The sequence below is a fragment of the Penicillium paradoxum genome, assembly GCF_028828445.1.
Source record: "Penicillium paradoxum strain IBT 22861 chromosome Unknown utg000003l_segment0_segment0, whole genome shotgun sequence".
Taxonomy (NCBI): domain Eukaryota; kingdom Fungi; phylum Ascomycota; class Eurotiomycetes; order Eurotiales; family Aspergillaceae; genus Penicillium; species Penicillium paradoxum.
The window spans coordinates 145063-165977 of record NW_026643181.1 but is presented as its reverse complement, the minus strand read 5'-3'; the positions used below and the strand labels follow the sequence as shown (position 1 = coordinate 165977).

At 51.7% G+C, this 20915-nt stretch overlaps 8 protein-coding genes across 8 annotated transcripts; 3 read left to right on the top strand and 5 right to left on the bottom strand.

Annotated features, from left to right (window-relative positions):
• Nucleotides 1–66: 66 nt before the first annotated feature.
• On the top strand, nucleotides 67–2991 carry N7457_001993 (ATP-binding protein; the record flags this gene model as incomplete). The annotated part of the gene is made up of 3 exons (XM_057173039.1): nucleotides 67–715; nucleotides 824–2742; nucleotides 2833–2991. The coding sequence occupies 3 exons, from the start codon at nucleotides 67–69 to the stop codon at nucleotides 2989–2991; spliced, it is 2727 nt and encodes a 908-aa protein (XP_057033190.1).
• A 377-nt stretch (nucleotides 2992–3368) lies between these two features.
• Nucleotides 3369–4548, bottom strand: N7457_001992 (malate dehydrogenase; the record flags this gene model as incomplete). The annotated part of the gene is made up of 4 exons (XM_057173038.1): nucleotides 3369–3962; nucleotides 4021–4265; nucleotides 4319–4436; nucleotides 4483–4548. The coding sequence occupies 4 exons, from the start codon at nucleotides 4546–4548 to the stop codon at nucleotides 3369–3371; spliced, it is 1023 nt and encodes a 340-aa protein (XP_057033189.1).
• Nucleotides 4549–5435: 887 nt separating this feature from the next.
• On the bottom strand, nucleotides 5436–6319 carry N7457_001991 (golgi SNAP receptor complex member 2 family protein; the record flags this gene model as incomplete). Its single annotated transcript, XM_057173037.1, has 4 exons — nucleotides 5436–5879; nucleotides 5933–6114; nucleotides 6170–6269; nucleotides 6317–6319. The coding sequence occupies 4 exons, from the start codon at nucleotides 6317–6319 to the stop codon at nucleotides 5436–5438; spliced, it is 729 nt and encodes a 242-aa protein (XP_057033188.1).
• Nucleotides 6320–6876: 557 nt separating this feature from the next.
• On the bottom strand, nucleotides 6877–7547 carry N7457_001990 (uncharacterized protein; the record flags this gene model as incomplete). The annotated part of the gene is made up of 4 exons (XM_057173036.1): nucleotides 6877–6910; nucleotides 6980–7393; nucleotides 7446–7447; nucleotides 7491–7547. 4 exons carry the CDS (start codon nucleotides 7545–7547, stop codon nucleotides 6877–6879), a joined length of 507 nt encoding a protein of 168 aa, XP_057033187.1.
• Nucleotides 7548–8127: 580 nt separating this feature from the next.
• Nucleotides 8128–9757, bottom strand: N7457_001989 (putative pyruvate dehydrogenase complex, dihydrolipoamide acetyltransferase component; the record flags this gene model as incomplete). The annotated part of the gene is made up of 4 exons (XM_057173035.1): nucleotides 8128–9198; nucleotides 9254–9477; nucleotides 9540–9589; nucleotides 9648–9757. The coding sequence occupies 4 exons, from the start codon at nucleotides 9755–9757 to the stop codon at nucleotides 8128–8130; spliced, it is 1455 nt and encodes a 484-aa protein (XP_057033186.1).
• A 761-nt stretch (nucleotides 9758–10518) lies between these two features.
• On the top strand, nucleotides 10519–16437 carry N7457_001988 (Arf family guanine nucleotide exchange factor SEC7; the record flags this gene model as incomplete). Its single annotated transcript, XM_057173034.1, has 4 exons — nucleotides 10519–12275; nucleotides 12327–14602; nucleotides 14661–16047; nucleotides 16101–16437. 4 exons carry the CDS (start codon nucleotides 10519–10521, stop codon nucleotides 16435–16437), a joined length of 5757 nt encoding a protein of 1918 aa, XP_057033185.1.
• Nucleotides 16438–16604: 167 nt separating this feature from the next.
• N7457_001987 (bifunctional precorrin-2 dehydrogenase/sirohydrochlorin ferrochelatase MET8) lies at nucleotides 16605–17438 on the bottom strand (the record flags this gene model as incomplete). The annotated part of the gene is made up of 3 exons (XM_057173033.1): nucleotides 16605–16731; nucleotides 16795–17276; nucleotides 17346–17438. The coding sequence occupies 3 exons, from the start codon at nucleotides 17436–17438 to the stop codon at nucleotides 16605–16607; spliced, it is 702 nt and encodes a 233-aa protein (XP_057033184.1).
• Nucleotides 17439–17613: 175 nt separating this feature from the next.
• N7457_001986 (ribose phosphate diphosphokinase subunit PRS1) lies at nucleotides 17614–19306 on the top strand (the record flags this gene model as incomplete). The annotated part of the gene is made up of 6 exons (XM_057173032.1): nucleotides 17614–17872; nucleotides 17929–17938; nucleotides 17995–18115; nucleotides 18170–18482; nucleotides 18548–19223; nucleotides 19276–19306. The coding sequence occupies 6 exons, from the start codon at nucleotides 17614–17616 to the stop codon at nucleotides 19304–19306; spliced, it is 1410 nt and encodes a 469-aa protein (XP_057033183.1).
• Nucleotides 19307–20915: the final 1609 nt, after the last annotated feature.

Genomic DNA, 20915 nt, shown 5'->3' with positions numbered 1-20915 from the left:
CTTATCTCTCGCATCTCCTTGGGTATACTGGTATACTAGGTATACTAGGTATACTACACCAGCATCATGGCAGACACTACTGCTACCACCGAGGTGAAAGATGAGGTGGCTCCTCCAGAGAACCTGAATGGCTCTGCCCAGCCCAATACCCAAGAAGTCAAAGACGCCGTCACCCCCGCTCCGGAGGCGCCTTCGAAACTCTGCAAAAAGCACCAGGACAAGAAGAAAAAGAAGAGCAAAAAAAGGGCCGATGATACAGATAGCTCTTCTGATTCTTCCTCTTCTTCCAACTCCGACAGCGATGCCGACTCCGAGGAAGAATCCGATTCTACAGAGAGCGAGTCCGATACCGACAAACGCAAGCGACATCGTCTACGAAAAGCGCGTGCTAGACGTGCACTGAAGGACAGGAAACGTCGCAAGAAGAAGAAGCAACGGTCGCGCAAGGCCGTCGATGAGATATCGGATTCGGATTCGGACTCTTCCTCTGAGTCGGAGTCGGAGGCCTCTACCGACTCCGAGGATGAGATCGACGATAAAGCATTGAGGAAATTGGTCTCCAAGCTGAAACTGAGCAAGAAACGTGCGAAGAAGCTGCGCGAACTAGCGACTGACGATCTGGCGGCGAGCGATCCGTTGGGGGAAACTCGCCGCGAGAAGCGGTCTAAGAAGAAGAAGCCGGCATCGAAAGTGGCTTATAAGCGTGTAGATCAATGTGAGTTTGTGCTTTTTTTTGCTTGTTGCTTGTTGCTTGTTGCTTGTTGCCCCTTTCCTCTTTTCTATTCGGTGGAGCAATGGTCCCTTGACTGACTTCGTTTTATAGTATGGGACACCACCATCCACAAGTACAAACTCACCGAGACTGTGGATGACCCCGATGCCGACGAATGGGATCAATACATCTTCAATGTCCGGCGCAAGTTCAATTGGGAAAATAAGTATATTGAGACCGTTGTCGATATCAAGAGCAAATATCTGCGTGATGCCCTCGCCAAGATCATGGATGGCGTCAAAGGCGTCAGTCTCGTCCAGGAGCCGGCTGTCGTCGATCCCAATATGCTGTTCCTGTATCTGGAGGAGACTCGGCAGTCTATGAAGGATCTGAAGAAACAATCACGCAACGAGAAAAAGAAAAAGGCCAGGAAGTCTGCCGCTGCCAAAGCTGCCCACTTGAAGGTCCTGGTCAAATACCTCGACACCGACTATGCAGACATCAAAAAGACTCTATACCCATTGCTTGAAGCTAACACTATCACGTTTGATCTGCTGTGGGCCCTGTATAAGCCTAACACTATCGCCTACACTCCCACATATGGCAGCTCAGACGAGCCACGCGCCTTCAAGATCGAGTACGCCGTCAAGGAGTCCTCCTTCATGAAGGGCCAGTGGTACAGTGTCGACGGCCGCTACCTTGAGTACGATGGCAAGGACTATGGCTTTGGTTCTATGTCCGCCGAAGTCGAAGCCTTCAAGGGTGCCCGTAAAATCACCAGTCTGGCCTGCTACCCACTGAAATACCATCGTGATGCCGAGGCCTTGCGTGCCCGTCTTATCGAACGTGGCAAGCGCTTCGTCGCCTTGCGAGGTATGAACTACCGCTTCCACAAGGGTATGGCCTTCTACAAGAAGAAGCGCTCTTTCGTCATCAAGGTCAACATCAACGGCCGCGTCATGATCGACCCGGCTATTCACCGACGCATTAACCCTAACTATCCCATCTCCACTGTCCGTCCCAAGGACCCGGACCTGGTAGACATGGAAGATCTGGGGCTTAGCGATGGTGACGATGATGATAGCGATGGCTGCTGCTGTGGTGGATCGGACTCGGACTCTGAGCACGGTGGCTCCTCCGATACCCCGCGGACGATGTACAAGGTCATCGAGGATGCAGAGGGCTGTCCACGTGTAGTGGAGGTTGAGATTGACGAGAATGGCGTGGAGATTGAGAAGGAGAAGATCGACCGCATTGAAGGTGCCGCTGATACTAAGGAGCGTGAATTCACCGAGGAGGAATTGCTTGTTGCGTCTCCAGTTGTTCTAGGCTTCGCCTTTAGCGAGAAGCTTTGGCTCGAGTTCACCATCTCCGGTATCAGCGATATCGAATGGGATAAGGAAGCTTTTGGCTCGCTCGTCCTCCCATCGAACCAAAAGTCTATCGTTAAGGCCCTCGTTGAGTCGCATACCTTCCACGCCGCGGAGAATATCGACGATGTTATCCAGGGCAAGGGCAAGGGACTTGTTGCCGTGCTACATGGCCCACCGGGTACTGGTAAGACTCTGACGGCAGAAGGCATCGCCGAGCTACTCCGTCGTCCATTGTATATGGTCAGCGCTGGTGAACTCGGAACAGATTCCCGGACACTCGAGGCTGAGCTGAACAAGATCTTGGATATTGCGCACTCCTGGGGCGCAGTGCTGCTCCTTGATGAAGCTGATGTCTTCCTCGAGAAGCGCACTATCCATGATATCCACCGCAATGCCCTCGTTAGCATATTCCTCCGTCTGCTGGAATACTTCCAGGGTATCTTGTTCCTAACTACCAATCGTGTTGAGACCTTTGATGATGCCTTCCAGTCGCGCATCCACGTTGCCTTGCGCTACGGCGATCTCACATCCAAGGCAAAGAGGAGTATTTGGAAGATGTTCTTAGAGCGTGTGCGTGCCATTGAGGGTGTGCGGATTGCTTCGTTCTCTGAGGAGGATTATGATATGCTTTCCAGGCATACCCTGAATGGACGACAGGTACGTGCCTTGTGTCTATTCTTTTTTTCTCCCCCCGTTTCCTTTACATTTTCTACAAAATTGATAGCATCCCTAATCTCTACTACGCAGATCAAAAACTCCGTCCGCACCGCGCAAGCTCTGGCAGTCAATGAGAGCTCGCCTCTGTCCATGGAGCATATCAAGCGAGTGTTGGAGGTAGCCGAGACATTCGACCAGGACCTCCGTGGCGGAACTGGATACCTAGACGCCATGCGAAGCTATACTTGATATATCGGGACTTATGATCATTTCGGGAAATTTGGGTGCTTACTAGGGTATCGGTGTGGAACTGATATTTGACTTGCTAGGTTTTTTTTTTCCTTCGCTTTTTGTCCAGTTTTTCTTCGACTCATCTCAAGATGCAGGCTACTCAATTATGTCTCGATTCTCTTGCATTACGGATACGAGGCGAAGGGTTTTAGGCAGTGTCAATGCTTGATATGGGGTTGAAAATGATTACAGTTACAATTCAGGGTCGGAGGATTAGGATGGATCGATGTATGGATTAAAATGGATATCGATCTAGTAAAGAACATGGTCATACACTTTCATTATTACTTAAACAAAAGCCATGACGCGACATGGGTGGTTGTACATGAAACATTTTAAGGGTTGGCCTTGACGAAGTCAACACCCTTCTGGATGTTCTTCTTCAGGTCAGCGAGGCAGGCATCGAGGAGACCCTGCTCGTACTCGCTGATCTCGCCAACGGGGTTGATGGTCTCAACACCGTTGGGGCCGAGCTCGACGCGGGAAGCGAAGAAGTCGATACCCTGGTCCTTGTAGAGAGGGGAGTCGACGAAGGTGGGCTCAATGACACCCTTCTCGCCCTGGGCGGCGCGGAGCAGAGACTCGGCGAAGCGGGCACCGGCCATGGCCATGGAGAGGGTGGCGGAACCGGCACCGTCCTTGGCCTTGACGACCTCATCACCACCGAACTGGATGCGGTTGACGAGAGCATCGCGGGCCTCACCGGCGATGGAAGAGTGGTTGGACTGCGAGAGCAGGGGAACGATGGTCACACCGGAGTGACCACCAACGACGGGGACGGCCTCGCCGGAGGGGTTGGTGCCCTGGACCTGGGAGATGAAGCGGGAGGCACGGACGACGTCAAGGGTGGTGACACCGAACAGGCGCTTGGGGTCGTAAACACCGCGGGCCTTGTAGACCTCAGCGACAATGGGGACGGTGGAGTTGACCTTCATACTCAAATGATTAGTAAAATTTCCCAATTGCGAGAGTGCGATTCCTGCTTACGGGGTTGGCAATGACCAGGACGTGGGCCTTAGGGGCGGCCTCGGCGGCGGCCTTGGCGAGGTCGCGGACAATAGAGGCGTTGGTGTTGAAAAGGTCATCACGGGTCATACCGGGCTTGCGGGGAACACCAGCGGGGATAAGGATGATCTCGGAGTTCTCGAGGCAGTCACGGAGACCGGAAGCATCGGGGGTGTAACCAGTGACGGTGCTGTTGGTGTTGATGTGGCTGAGATCAGCAGCGACACCTAAACAGAGTCAGCAATGTGCTTTACTCGGCTTGGAGTCATTGGCATCATACCGGGTCCACCGCGGATATCGTAGAGGGCGAGCTCAGAGACACGGGGGTTGAGCTTCAGCAGCAGGGACAGAGGCTGGCCAATACCACCGGCAGCGCCGAGAACGGCGACCTTGGAGGCCTGGGGAAGTTAGCATTTGTGGAAGAGAGGCAAGTAGATCACGCACATTGATAGCGGAGGCCGAGAAGGCACGCTTCTGGAAGAGGTTGGCAGTACGACGAGCGGCAAACATGATTGTGATGGAGAGATGTGAGAAAGAAAGAAGAAGGAGAAGGGGAGATTCCGGTGAAAGAGATTGGGCCCGGTGGCTCCACAACAGTTTCCGAGCTCCCCGTGCTCCTCGGTCTAATGGGCTCTTTTTCGCGCTTTTCGCTTCCTTTTCTTCTGATTTTGTGATTGATTAGATTGTTTTTTGGGGTCAATGCTCTTTCTAGTCGAGTTTCCACATCTTTTGGGTTCTCAATGGCTGTTCTTCCCCAACCTGAGCCTATGATGTAGTGCTTGTCTGCATGTGGGATCGCGACATCTTGCCTAGCTCGGCAATCCTCTTCAGGTATGTGCCTAATTGGGATCCGAGAATACGTTCGCGGATTGCCTTTCACTACCAGCTTGACGAGGGTTGGCAACATCCAATTGCTAGAGGGGACCGGCCTCTATACAATGGCAGGGATGGCTGGTCACACAAAGTCTGGCCCGTTGCGAACTTCGCTTCTTACTCTGGATGTAGGGAACTCCAAGAATGATGAGGCATACCTACATACCTACCTAGGTAGGCAGAAGACAATATGCAGGGCTCTAGGCTCCCTAGGTAACCCCAGGCTGAGCTACCTGCTAGAGACCTAGGACGCATGCGGGTTTGGTTACATATTTTAAGTCACGGACCCATACCTAGGTAACGACAGGGAACAACAACCCAGGTAAGAGAGAGATATATATCTTGACATATGTACAGATCCTAGGTATTCTCGGCTAAAAATAGACACCGGCAAGAACGACATCAATTGCAAAGACCAAACGCCGGCGCTGATGAAATACAAGATACAAGACCAGACCCTCCCAGGATGGACAGACCGAGAAGCTTCGCACTCAAATAGGAACCAGGAACACAAAGGTAGGTTCCTATCGTAAAAAGTGTAGCACAGCCCAGCAGAATAAGAGGAAAACCACCACTCCGCCCCAGAAAATCCACTTATCTTGACGCGCACGCCGCTCCACCCTCCGGATGGTGTCGCCGCTCACACCAAGCGTGTTCGCGACGCTATATAGTCGCCGTTGCGTGCCCTTAAGTACTTCACGCTGCTGTCCTAAATCGGCGAGGACCGCTCTTCCGCGGTCCAGGAATTCGTCAAGTTGGTTGTGTGTATTGGAGAAGAAGGACTGCTCTCGTAGTGCATGGGTTTCGCGACTGTAGTCCGCGGGGCTAGCGCCGAAGCTGAGGCTAGAGGACGAGGGTGCGAAGGCAGAGGTCGTTTGTGGGAGTGAGGATTGTGCATAAGGGTTTTCTGGTGTTGCAGCATGGTGTGGGCGACGGCCGAGAAGTTCATTGCGGTTAGTTACCGATTGCTGGCGATGTGTTAGTATCGGAATGACACCACGAAGAAGTATGGGAAACCTACTGCATCCTCGCGTTCTTTGCGAAGTCGATCGAATTGCGTTCGGTAGTCTGTGAGCTCATTTCGAAAGTTCTTAATTCGGTCGAATGCCTTTTGTTGTTTCTCGGGAATCAATTCCTTCTTGGAAAGTGATGAGTAGTCGTCAACGGTCCGGGATAGTGATGCTAAGGAGGCTGCAAGTTGTCCTAGAGCGTTGGGGTCAATATATTGTGCTACAAAGAATCGGTGTGGGAAGCGCACCTTGCAACGCGGGTGAGGAGGTCGTTGGTGACTGTGCGAAGCTGTCCAAATCGCGGCGAATAGATGATGACTGCTTTAAAGCAGAGTTAAATAGTGAGTTCTACTCATGTCAGTTGGGCAAATCCAATAGGGACATCTGTAACATACCATGTTGTTAATGCGGCGAGTGCCCCGTATAGATTGGACTCGTGGTTTGGTTGATACCCGATGGAAATGGAAAGCGGGAGTACCGGAGCTGCTCAGAGGACAGTAGAAAAAATAGAAAATCAACAGCAAGATCCGAAGCTAGCAGCTTTCTGTGCACAGACACCAGGTGATTGTCAACTGATTCGACCGGAGGCCAGATGGTCTGGTTTGGGCCCCATTCTGACGTAGTTCACCGCCTTAAGGTACAATACATTCAGCTGCGGCATTGAGCTCTTGGGGTATTTTTAGGTCCTACGTACTCCATATAGCGTTACAGTCAAATACATCCTGGAACTCTCTGATCTCTGCAATTCATACAAACAAGGTGATCTACCACTACGTTTATAGATTCTATAGATGCGGGAGAAATTGTATCGTCGTCAGAGTACTGATACAGTCGATTCGTTCCACCACCACTCTCGCCAAATAAACAGAATGCGGAACCATAACAGAGCTGGGATGGTATATCAAGATAAGAAGCAATTAGGCAACACCAAGAAAAGAGAGAGAATGCCACACATCTATTTCGGAGGGAACTTGTTCTGCAAGAACCACCTGCGCGGTGTGGTTAGTATCACCAGTATAGACCAGAATTACCAGCCAGGAAATATATGCGCCACTTACTTGCTCACGAAGTAGTCCACTGCGCCAAAGACCCCAACAGCACCGGCAGACAGCCCAACCAACTCCCAAGAAAGGGTACCCCGCGCGTGTTGTTTGTAGGCACCGAAGCCCAGACCTGCGCCAACAACGGTTGCAATGGCGGCGTTGACAAGGAAGACAGGGTTACTTGTATTTCCACAGATACCGCTGCTCTTCACCTTGCGGGCCTTGGCCTTCTTCTTCTCATCGTCCTCACGCTTGCGCTTCTCCTTCTCCTGGGCTTCGCGTTCTATCCGCTCTGCCTGGGTTGTGGTCTGCACGTCTTGCTCGAGGAACCCAGACTCCACAGTCTGGATGTGGGGTCCATCAACATCGATCAAGGAGGCCGTGCTCTCGGACTGATCATGGTAAACTCCTCCCACGGGAGGAGCGCGACTGAAGTATATATTAGTTATATAATGAGATTATTTGTGGATCGACAACTCACGCCTATCATGTGTCAGTGGTGAATTTGATAATTAGGGTCATAAACACTTACATCCTCAGGCGACTGCTTGGCGCCCTTCGCAACTGCGTCGGCATAAGACATGGTGTTGCGCGTGAGGTTATTAGAAGGAGGTAGTTCTGGCGAATTCCAGTCAACACCCGAAATGCTCGGAAGAAGAAGACGAATCAAGGAGGCAGAGAGGACAATGACTTACCAAAAACGGGATGAGGGATAGAAGGAGGTCGAGGGGAAAGGGAAGCTTTTATACCCAGGAAGCTGGGGGGAGGTTGTGACATCACGTCATTGACCTGGTCCCACTGCCAGGGTTCCATGGGCCTGATTTCCACATCGACGTTGATCTCATAGCGGTCTCTAGCACTAACTAATACTACCAAATAAGTGAATAATCAGTTGAATCAATATGCATTCCTGGGGTTTTATTGCGGTCCCTGGCAAGAATGATCGTGGTCTACCAACTCAGCCACCTACGTGACCATGTGAGATTGCAATTTCCAACGCCAAAGCCAAAACACAAAAGATTGGGAAGAAGTCAATAAATTTGAGAGGATCGGAAGCTGCTAAAGAGATCAAAAACAAATGGGACCTATGTAAGGGTCTAATGGGGAAGGCAGGGTGTTTTAATACAGATTACAGATAAGTCGAAAGAAGGAGGCTTTGCTGTTCACAGCAGAAGCTCCAGAGGGTTCTCGACGACCTTCTTCAGCTCCTTGATCCACTCACCACCAACGGCACCGTCAACCACCTTGTGGTCGAAGCTACCAGTCACGATGATCTGGTCGTCCCACTCGGTAACGGTGCCCTCCTCGGTCTCGACGGGGACAGCGACCTTGCGGGTGGTGCCAACAGCCAGGATACCGGCCTGCGGGGGGTTGATGACAGCAGTGAAGCGCTCAACAGCGGGGTTCATGCCCATGTTGGAGATGGTGAAAGTGCCGCCCTGGTACTCCTCGGGCTTGAGCTTGTTCTCGCGGGCACGCTTGCCGAGATCCTTGATCTGCTTGGAGATGCTGGAGAGTCCGAGACCCTGGACGTTCTTGACAACGGGGGTAATCAAGCCAGAAGGAGTAGAGACAGCGACGCTGATATCAGCAGTGTGGTGCTGACGGATAACGGCCTGGCCGTTCTCCTCACGCCAGCTGGAGTTAACCTGGGGCACCTTGAGGAGGGCAACGGCACAGGCCTTGACCAGGAAGTCATTGACAGAAAGCTTGTACTGACCCTCGGCGGACGCGTTCAGGGCCTGGCGGAGCTTCAGCAGCTTGGTGACCGAGAGAGTGGTAGAGACGAAATAGTGTGGGTTCTCGGCGATGGACTGCTTGAGACGGTTGGCAATGGTCTTGCGCATGGAAGAGACGGCGATCTCCTCGAAGGGAGATTCGGCGGCGGCAGCGGTGGTGGCAGGCTTGGCCTTCTCAACATCCTCCTTTGTAATGACACCACCACGACCAGTCCCCTTCAGGCCCTTAATAGACACACCCTTCTCGAGAGCCAAAACCTTAGCAGCGGGGCTGATAGCAGGCTCACGATCAAGACTGGGTTGAAGCTTCTCGTCCGAGGTCTCGGGTTCCTGCGCGGCGGGTGCCTCCTCGGCGGGGGCCGGGGTCTCGGGCTCAGCGCTCTTGGGCTCCTCCTTCTTCTCCGCGGGGGCGGCCTTATCCCCACCGGCATCGGCCAGGGTGAAAGACTCGAAGGCAGAGACATCGGCACCCTCCTCAACAAGAACGGCAATAGGCTAGACATAGACATGTTAGATCGATTCCCGCGAAGAAAATCGGGAAGCCTCTTACCGAGCCAACAGCGATATCCTTCTCGCCGCTCTCCTTCAGAACCTTGGCCAGAACACCCTCGTCCTGGAACTCGAAGTCCATCTGTGCCTTGTCGGTTTCAATCTCGACCAAAACATCACCGGGTTGAAGACCATCTCCGGCCTTCTTCTGCCACACGCCAATGTTTCCAGCGGTCATTGTAGGAGAAAGCGCCGGCATGCTGATGATTGTGTGGGGAGGGAAGGCTGTGGATAGATATGTCAGAATTGATCCGTCAATGGGAAGAAAGGTCCATTGCTATGCATACATTTGGAGGCATAGAAGCGGGAAAGAGCAGAGAGTGCAGGCGCTTGGGTCCTGATAGAAGTATCATTAGAATCAACCATGAATCACAATTGAGATCAGGAGAGCATACTGCATGACCTCCTGAAGCTTGGAGGAGACCTGAGGCCGGCGCATAGCGGCCGCACCTCTAGACATGAACATGGCGCTCGGGGTGCGCATCCGGATAGCTGACGCAACCATGGTGCCCAATACTTGTTGCGATTATAAAAATGGGGGAATTAAAGGCTCTTAACGCTGATATGAAGAAAATAAGAGAGCCCAACACAGATCAGACGTGAGAAGGCACAAAGATGGATAAGGTTGGGATGGAAGGAGATGCCTCTAACTCACGAACTTTTCTGTTGAGCTACCTATGGCTCCCGGTGAGAGGAGGAGCGGCAGCGGCCTCTTCCGAGACAAGTCACGTGTTGTCTGGGGGAAGGTGGCCACTCTCTTTCACCGCTCTTGGCACGTATTTACATGTATACTCCGTACAAGGGTTGAATAGGCTATCTAGGTAGGCCGGATCAATATCTAAGAGTAAATTTACCTTGTGACCATCAACTGAAGTATTTTAAAATGCAAGACGAAAAATTTCGATCCGTAATGGTTCATACCGTAGAGTACAAAAATGTTCAATGTCGGCATTTACACATCACTTCCTAGGTACGGACGGCCCAGCCCTGGAGCGGCCCCGGGGAAACCATGTCCACTTCAGCGGGCTTCCAAGGTTGCCCAGGTGAATGTATGATGACTAACATTCTGCCAGACAAAGGAAGTCGGTGAGTTTGGAACCTTGGAAAGCCAATCCGCAGCTGAGGTAAGCCTGCATTAGTCCCGATTTGGAGAAGACACGCAGCCCCCGTCCTTACATGTCATCGCGATTGTTTTAAGCTTCCCCACGTTTGCTCGTTCGATGTTTCTGATCTAATAAGATCACTCCGCCCGGAGTCACCTTGACCATGGCGGACACCGAACCCGGCTCCGAGCCGACCCAACCCATCGAAATGCCCGAGAAGCCCTTGGAGACCCCCGATGTATCAGCTACGCTTGACTCCGATGAGCCCACGCTCGAGCAGACCGAACCGCAAGAACCAATTGAGGAGCGCGGTGACGAAATTGCTGACGTTCAGCAAGGTGAAGGAAAACCAGAGGTGCCGCCCAAGGACGATCCTGAACAGGTCGAACAAGAACTCCAAACAGAAGGTCCGCCCACGATTCAGGAACCACCCGCGGAGGACAACAATGTCATGGAGAGTAGGCTACGATCGGACTCGCGCTCAACAACTGCTACATTCACGACGCAGCGATCGGGTCCGGTCAGCTCAACAGTCTTCATTGTGACAGCCCTGGACAATATCGCTGCCTCGCGGGACGCCCGGAGAGATAAAAAGTTGGAGGATGCCACACAAGTAGCCCTGGCAAACATCAAGCAACTCGACAGGCAAGCAGTTGATCCGGAGCTGATTTTCCGCCCTCTGCATTTGGCAAGCAAGGCCCTTAGCATTCCCCTGCAGGTAACTGCGTTGGACTGCATTGGAAAGCTGATCACGTACTCCTATTTCGCATTTCCATCCGCCGCAACAGCGAACCAAACTACCCCCGAACAGCCTCCCCTAATCGAACGCGCGATTGATGCAATCTGTGACTGCTTCGAGAATGAAGCTACAGCGGTTGAAATCCAGCAGCAAATCATCAAGTCGCTGTTGGCGGCAGTACTAAACGACAAAATTGTGGTACATGGAGCTGGTCTCCTGAAAGCTGTCCGTCAAATTTACAACATTTTCATCTACTCCAAATCTAGCCAAAACCAACAGATCGCTCAGGGGTCGCTGACCCAAATGGTCAGCACAGTCTTCGATCGCGTACGGGTACGACTAGACCTCAAAGAGCTCCGCATGCGAGAACTGGAAAAGCCGTCCTCAACCCTTGATGCATCCGCCAGTGATGTGGGTCAAACTTCGGAGGCAGCTTCCGTGTCTGTGGCTGATCAGCCAGTAACCGAAGAACTCACCGCTGAGAAGCTCACACTGCAGAGTTTTGAATCTCCCAAGGAAGTGACCATTGTCAATGACAATGCACCAACTACTGTTACACGTGCTAAGCGGTCAGCAACCCGGTCGATGTCGGGCATTCCTGAAGAGAAGGATGATGATAGCTCGGCCGAGGACGATGTGGACGAGATCTACGTCAAAGATGCGTTCTTAGTTTTCCGAGCTCTTTGTAAACTGAGCCATAAAGTTCTGACTCATGAGCAGCAGCAAGATGTCAAGTCTCAGAACATGAGGTCGAAGTTACTTTCGCTGCACTTGATCCACTATCTCATCAACAACCACACCGCAACCTTCCTCTCTCCTCTGGCAGCATTGAAGAATAGCTCATCCAGCACGGATGGAATGAATCTACTTCTAGCCGTTCGGCCCCATCTGTGCCTGAGCTTGAGTCGGAATGGATCTAGCGCCGTGCCCCATGTCTTCAAAGTGTGCTGTGAGATTTTCTGGCTGATGCTCAAAGACATGAGGGTCATGATGAAAAAGGAGCTTGAGGTGTTCATGAAAGAGATTTACCTGGCTATCCTAGAGAAGCGCGGGGCTCCTGCATTCCAGAAGCAATATTTCATGGAGATCCTAGAGAGGCTCGGCGGCGATCCCCGGGCCCTGGTTGAAATCTATCTCAACTACGACTGCGACAGAACCGCGTTGGAGAACATTTTCCAAAAGTATGTGTTGCCGAAATTCCCGTGTTTTCGAGCATAGACTAATTTTCCTAGTGTCATTGAGCAGTTGTCCCGGTATGCAAGTGTGGCGGTTTCCACATCATCTTCTCAGCAGCACCAATACCAAGAGCAACACACTAAAATGTCGAGCATTGGTACGGAGTGGCATCACCGAGGTACTCTTCCTCCTTCGTTGACTAGTGCCCACATCATCCCTACTCCTCCGCCCTCCATGCCACACATTCCAGCAGAGTACGGATTGAAACAGCAAGCTCTAGAGTGCCTGGTGGAGATGCTGCGCTCACTGGATAACTGGGCGGCACAGCGCATTGATGAACAGCCCGAGGCAGCTATCCCGTCAAAATCGATGGACAACTCGCGTGAGTCCCTGGACACAAACGTGCTTGTTTCGCCACATCCCGAGTATTTTGAGGGTGGAACAGGCAGATCCACACCTATGCCTGAAGACGACCCAAGCCAAATTGAAAAGGTCAAGCAACGCAAAATTGCCCTCACAAATGCCGTTCAACAATTCAACTTCAAACCTAAGCGTGGCATCAAGGCCTTCCTCCAGGAAGGCTTTATTCAATCGGAGTCTCCTGAAGACATTGCTGGCTTCATGATTCGCACGGACCGCATCGACAAAGCTATGTTGGGCGAGTATCTCGGCGAGGGAGAGCCGGAAAATATTGCGATCATGCACGCATTTGTAGATTTGATGGACTTCACAAAGCGACGCTTCGTTGATGCGCTACGCTCGTTTTTGCAGCATTTCCGCCTGCCGGGTGAAGCCCAAAAGATTGACCGTTTTATGCTCAAGTTTGCCGAATGTTACACGACTCAGAACCCCAATGCCTTTGCCAATGCTGACACCGCGTACGTACTTGCGTATTCGGTGATTTTACTTAATACGGATCAGCACAGTTCAAAAATGAAGGGCCGCCGCATGACCAAGGAAGAGTTCATCAAGAACAACCGTGGCATCAATGACAATCAAGACTTGCCACCGGAGTACCTTGGGGCTATCTTTGAAGAGATTGGAAGCAATGAGATTGTGCTCTATACCGAGCAGGAACATGCTGCCAACCTGAACACCCAACCTTCAGCCTCAACTGGTCTTGCCACCAGAGCCGGGCAGGTTTTTGCCACCGTGGGACGGGACATACAGGGCGAGAAATACGCACAGGCTTCCGAGGAAATGGCCAACAAAACCGAACAGCTCTACCGTTCTCTCATTCGAGCTCAACGCAAGACAGCAGTCAAAGATGCGCTCTCGCACTTCATTCCCGCAACCTCGGAGCGTCATGTTGGATCAATGTTCAACGTCACATGGATGTCTTTCCTATCTGGTCTGTCCGCACCAATGCAGGATACATCCAATCTGGAAACCATTCGGCTTTGCATGGAGGGGCTCAAGCTGTCCATCCGCATCAGCTGTGCCTTCGATCTGGAGACCCCTCGTGTGGCTTTTGTGACTGCTTTGGCAAAGTTTACCAACCTAGGAAATGTGAGGGAAATGATGGCCAAGAATGTCGAGGCCTTGAAGGCCTTGCTCGACATCGCCTTCACCGAGGGTAACCACCTTCAAGGCTCGTGGCGGGATGTTTTGACATGTGTCAGTCAACTTGATCGACTACAACTGTTAAGCGATGGTGTTGATGAGGGATCACTCCCTGATGTTTCAAGGGCACCGTCATCAGCAGATACTTCCCGCAGATCTATGCAAAGTACACGCCGCGCTCGTCCGCGCTCTGTGAATGGGCTAAGTGCGTTCCGTCCAGAAATTGCCATGGAGAGCCGTTCGGCAAACATGATTCGTGGTGTAGACCGTATCTTCACTAACACTGCCAATCTGTCGCATGAGGCCATCATCGACTTCGTTCGGGCTTTGAGCGAGGTCAGCTGGCAAGAGATTCAATCTTCCGGTCACACTGACTCGCCCCGAACATACAGCCTGCAGAAACTGGTCGAGATTAGTTACTACAACATGACTCGCGTCAGGATTGAGTGGTCTAAGATTTGGGACGTTTTGGGTCAACACTTCAATCAAGTTGGCTGCCACTCCAACACTGCGGTTGTCTTCTTTGCATTGGACTCACTCCGTCAACTTTCAATGCGATTCATGGAGATTGAAGAATTACCAGGCTTCAAGTTCCAAAAAGACTTCCTCAAACCCTTTGAGCATGTGATGGCAAACAGCACGACTGCTGCTGTCAAGGATATGATTCTGCGATGTCTAATCCAGATGATCCAGGCCCGTGGCGACAATATCCGTTCGGGATGGAAGACCATGTTTGGTGTTTTCACGGTTGCAGCACGGGAGCCTTATGGTAAGGATTATTGATCAAAATTAGGACACCATTCGACTCTTGCTAATGCATCACACAGAGTCGATCGTAAACATGTCATTCGACCATGTCACCCAGGTTTACAATACCCGGTTTGGCGTAGTGATCACCCAAGGTGCATTTGCAGATCTCATCGTTTGTCTGACTGAATTCTCAAAGAACTCTAAGTTCCAAAAGAAATCGTTGCAGGCAATTGAAACTCTCAAGTCCACTGTCACTAAGATGTTGCGCACCCCGGAGTGCCCCCTATCACATCGCGGTGCCTCAGTGACCACCTTCCAGGACAATGGAACGAATCTTGCCAAGCAACTTACACGTCAATCACAGGAGGAGCAGTTTTGGTATCCGATTTTAATTGCGTTCCAAGATGTCCTCATGACGGGTGATGACCTCGAAGTCCGCTCACGAGCACTCACATACCTCTTTGATACGCTGATCCGACATGGTGGCGATTTCCCCAGGGACTTTTGGGATGTTCTCTGGAGGCAGTTGCTCTGTCCGATCTTCGTGGTCCTACAGTCTAAGTCGGAAATGTCCAAGGTGCCGAACCATGAGGATCTTTCGGTATGGCTATCCACCACGATGATCCAGGCCCTGCGAAACATGATCACTCTTTTTACGCACTATTTTGATGCTTTGGAGTACATGCTGAGCCGGTTTTTGGAACTGCTGACATTGTGTATCTGTCAAGAAAATGACACAATCGCACGCATCGGCAGTAATTGTCTGCAACAGTTGATTTTGCAGAACGTCACCAAATTCAAGCAGGAACACTGGTCCCAGATCGTCGGTGCATTCGTGGAGCTCTTCAGCAAGACGACGGCCTATGAACTTTTCACAGCTGCTGTGTCGATGCCTAGACCAGCCGAAACAGTGAATGCAGATCACGCACAGTCTTCGGATGCCGCTATAGCTACAGGGGACTTGCCTGGTGCTCTGCAGCCTAATGGATCCCAAAGCACAGCATCTCTCCATGAAAATGGGGATCCTCCCGTGCAAAGTGAAGCCCGCGCTGAATTAGAAGATTATCGGCCTCAATCGGATCAGCAACAACCTGCGGCTGTCACTGCAGCTCGACGTCGTTATTTCAATCGCATCATCACGAATTGCGTTCTACAGCTTCTTATGATTGAGACAGTTCACGAACTTTTCTCGAACGAAAATGTATATGCACAGATACCTAGCAATGAGCTCCTCCGGCTCATGGGATTGCTGAAGAAGAGTTATCAGTTCGCAAAGAAGTTCAACGAAGACAAAGACCTGCGAATGCAACTTTGGCGCCAGGGCTTCATGAAGCAACCTCCTAATCTATTGAAGCAGGAGAGCGGCAGTGCCTCCACCTATGTGCATATTCTGTTCCGGATGTACCACGACGAGCGAGAGGAGAGACAGAGCAGTCGCACAGAAACTGAGGCTGCACTCATTCCGTAAGTTGATTTTTAGCCTTTTCCTTTCTCTTTGTCATTACTAATTCCATTAGGCTTTGTGCGGACATTATTCGGAGTTTCGTCCGTCTCGAAGAGGATACCCAGCACCGCAACATCGTAGCTTGGCGTCCGGTGGTTGTCGATGTCATTGACGGGTACACCAACTTCCCGCAGGATGACTTCAATAAGCATATTCAGACATTTTACCCACTCGGGGTTGAGTTGCTCAGCCGTGATCTCAACCCGGAAATCCGCGTTGCTCTTCAATCTCTACTGCGCCGGATCGGCGAGGTCCGACTGGGTATTGCTCCGCCCAATCCCCTGGACGCTCCTATTAGCCCGCGCAGCTCCGTTTCCCAGAAGGCCTCGCGCCGCGATAGCCAGGTCTGACTTTTTGCGTGATTTTTGGATATCCTCGCCGCGGGCTTTAATTTCAGCGTTTTATAGCCCGACTCTTCGGGCCTTGTTTCGTTACACATGCATTCTGTTCTACTTTAGAGGTGCATAGCTGTTGTATTGATAAGATAAATATTTCTTCATTTGTTATCTATCGTCTTTTATTTCTGTACTTCTTGCAGGGTCGGGATCTTACCCGACTCGTAAAAGGACAACACGCCGTCCATATCCTTTTCCGTCATCTGTACAAGTTCGTCGAGGCTCCATGATTCACAGACTCCAGACATCCTAGGATTGTCAGCTCCCACTCATCAGGTAGCCCTGAATAGGGACCAGAATACATAGACTCACCACTTCATTCTTTTCGGGCCTTGCTCTGGGTTGGGCGCAACCTCCCGTAGCTTTTTCCGTAGCTTCCCCACATTCTCAATGGCTGCACCCATATTTGCTGGCAGAGTCTCGGCGATCTTCTTGCGCACGATACTGGCCAACTTCGGTCCGTTCCCATTCGTGCTAACCATGACTTGCAATGGCCCATCACGGTGAACACTCCCAAAGTAGAAATCACATTCGGGTGGGACATCGGCGATGTTTGCTGTGATGCGTCTCTCCTTGCACAGCTTCCAGACCCGAGTTGATGCTTCCGGGTCATCAATGGCGCAGAGTACCATGTCCACATTGTCGAGGTCGGATGGCTCAAAATTCCGGTCTATGTGTGTTACCTGCTTTTGGGCGACTCTAAAGGCCACTTCGTCGTTTAGTCCTGCAGCTGGACAGACGACAGTGACGCGGGCATCGGCGTTGAGAGTGTGCAGGATGCGCCCCGCGGCAACCTATCGGAGATATATAGATCAGCCTTAGCTTCCAATGACATATATATGTAGAGAATGGGGATCGTGTACCTCTCCACCTCCTACAACTAGCACATGCTTGTCTTTGATCTGCCAGGCGAGTATCAATGAGCCCCCGCCTTGCACTTCTGGGAATTTGGACATGGTGGGGGAGTTGCGATGATGCAATTCCCCCGTCTACCGGCCCGTCAAGAAAACCCCCAATACGGCGGGCGGCACAGACCTGTCCCGCAGGCTTCCCGAACCTTTTTTTCTCCCGAGTTTTTTTCTTCTTCTCTTTCTCTTCCTTTCACGTCACTCGTGTCTTTTTTTCTAAATCATGCGAGGCGTCCAGATATTCTCAGGGAATTCCCACCCTCGTCTCGCAGATACTATCTGCGAGCGGTTAGGCACTGTGCCTGCCAAAGCTAACTTGGGGAAATTTGCCAATGGCGAGACTAGTGTCAACATCGGTACCTCGGTGCGGAATCAGGATGTTTACATCATCCAGAGTGGGAGTGAGAAGATTAACGACAGTGTTATGGAGCTCCTGATTATGATTTCAGCGTGCAAGGGTGGCTCAGCGAAGTCGATCACAGGTATGTTACCGATGACTCCAGGCGGAAGAGCTTTCCCCGCTAACTCATTTCTTTAGCGGTCATGCCGTATGCTGCCCGTCCTGTTTGACACAAATCACGGTGAATGCTGACTCTCAATTGAGATATTTCCCATACTCGCGCCAATCTAAGAAGAAGAGTCATCGCGGTGCTATCACGGCCCGCATGCTCGCCAACCTCCTCACGATCGCCGGCGTGGACCATGTGATCACTATGGACCTGCACGTATGTTTCTATGCGCTGTTGAGTTTTGTACTATAGATATTGATGGGCTCCTAGGCATCCCAGATGCAAGGATTCTTCGGAAAGCCGGTCGACAACCTCTTTGCCGAACCGTTCATTGCTCGCTGGATCCGGATGAATGTTCCCGGCTGGAAAGATGCAGTGGTGGTTAGCAAGAACGCTGGCGGAACCAAGCGTGTCACCTCACTGGCCGACACCTTGAAGCTTAACTTTGGTATTGTGACGACAGATCGTCGGCGCCCGAAAGTCCAGGTGGCTACTATGTCTGACAGCACTGTCTTCTTCGATGCTGTGGATGAGGATTCACGCACAGCCAGGGAAGCACAGCCCTTTGAGCTTCATCTGCACAGTTCTAACAGAACACCTGCCACACCACCCATTCCGGAGGAGTCGGAGCCAGTCACTCCCCCCCAGCCCAGTATCTTCTGCGCCCAGAGACCCCACCTGCGGCTCGCCGCCTGTCAGAGCTGGAAGCAGCTTACGAGTACACTGACGTGCGTGTACGGGATGTGATCACCGGTCGTCTGGTACAGGGCCAATTGGTTGATGATGATTATCGTACCAACGAAGACTCGCAGTCTGGAGACACCACACCGGGAGCTGGAAGCAGTGGCCATGACAATACAGAGGCCATTACTGATGCTATGGCTAACTCTATGATCTCCAACCCCTCGTCGCAGCCTCCTGACCATGCACTTGGTGGCTCCTTTGATGCAGTTGAGTCTGACGATGATGAAGCCAGTGTCTGTGGCCAAACCGATGAAAGAACCATCACGCTGGTGGGTGAGGTGCGCGACCGATCCGTCTTCATTGTCGACGACATGATTGACAAAAGTGGATCGTGGATTGCGGCCGCCGAGACTGTTGTCAAGCGCGGTGGAGCCAGTAAAGTCTACTGCATTGCGACTCATGGATTGTTCGGGGAAAATTCCCTGGACCAGATGGAAGCCTGCCCTTCGATTGACCACATCGTCGTGACGAACACTTTCCCGATCTCACCGTCGATTTTGCGGCGATCAAAGAAGTTGATTGTCATTGACATATCAAGTCTATTGGCAGAGAGCATTCGGAGGCACCATTATGGCGAAAGGTTTGTCTTCACAGACCCTGGTGTCGCGTGACCATCCACTAACCCCAAGCAGCGTCTCGGCTCTCTTCCACCTTAACGACTGATGAGGCAGATGGCAGTAACGAGGAAAAATTACGAAGCAAAGAAAGGATGCACCTTGACACATTCAGCAGGGCGGCGTTTTTCTTTTTTTTGCATACTGATGTGCAGGTCTCTCTGCAACCGTTGATGACACGATACCTATTTCCTATCAAATGAACGACCCCTTCCCGGACCCTTCCCCCTATCCCACCGGCTCGTAGAGTGATGATATCACAACCACACCAGCGATGCAGTCCACTCTGGGTTCTGCAGGAGCATCTCGTTTTCCACAAGGTGTTCTTAACGGAGCGTTGGCAGATCAAATTTCGGATCTTGTTTTCTTACTTCATGCTGTGTTCTCTTCGGAGAGGGTAGTATGGAGGCGTCACCCCTTTCTCAGTTCCTTGGAACGATTGGCCTTGCGGTCGTGGAAGTGGTGCAAGAGGCGATCTCGAACATGTACTTTTGATAGCAAACAGTTTTCAATTTCAATTTCACTTCCATTTTCAATTTCAATTTCACTTTCCGCTTGACACTTCCTCTCCCTTGTTACTCTGTACTCCGATCATTGCCGCCAACTTCCCGGCTGACGGTATGGACAAGCGCAACACAAACGATTTCTTTTCCGACGAATGTTCCCGATCCGGTTCTGGTGTTGACTTTCCACACCGATGCAGTTGGCCGTGAATGATTGCTTCTGGAAGCCGGTTTGCGATTTGGACGCGGTCCGGTGATCGCCGAGCCCAGATTGATCCCGAGAGGTCTGTACCAGGTCCCTATACGCAATTGGAGCCTCGGTGTGCACGTTTCCATTGATCGACAGTTATCAGATAGACCAGAATTCCTTCTTGGTCCATGTTCCAGGTCCCTTGGCGTGGTCAATCGGTCCAGGGTCTAGTACGTAGAGTATGTATAACGTCCTCTTCTCGAACGGCGATGGCCCGATTTGCAACACTCGACGTGTGACGGATGGGTCTCAGAGGTGTCAAGCCTCGCAAGAGGATCGGAAAAGCGATCTCGCCGCGATCGAGATCTGAGACCCCTCTAGCTGAATACCCCTTTGGTCGCTGTCACGGGGACTCGATCGGAGAGACTCATTGTGTCACCGGGAGCATTATTCCAGAATCCCATGAGCTGTACGGAGGATGTCTAGTGGTGTGTATATGTACTCCGTACTCTGGGGGGGTGTCTCTCCTGAAACTAGAATTGCCCCATCCAGTCGCTGGAGGAGATGCTTGGGTTCTTTCCGAACGACCAAGTGGAGTCCCGGATGTGACAGTGATCTCAATCCCGACTCAACAATTCCATTTTGATGTTTGCGGCTATTCAATAAGCAACTGGGCGGGACTTCTGCCACGGGGGGTCATCCCGGTCGATCCAAAGGGGGTTGATGTCACTGTCTCAAAGTAGGAAGCATCGTCCGGGTTGACATCGAATGAGAGGACTGAGTGGGCCAGTTGATGTATCCAAAGTCACGGGTTTCAGGGGCCTGGCGAGTCCAGGAAACAAGGCTATTCAACACCTGTGCCTTAGTTTAGAAGCGTCCGGAGTCCGGAGGACAGAGTCATTCACCAGAGAGGTCTTTGTTCGATGTCGGATGCAGGCCAAAGTACCGATCTCCCCGGTCCAGAG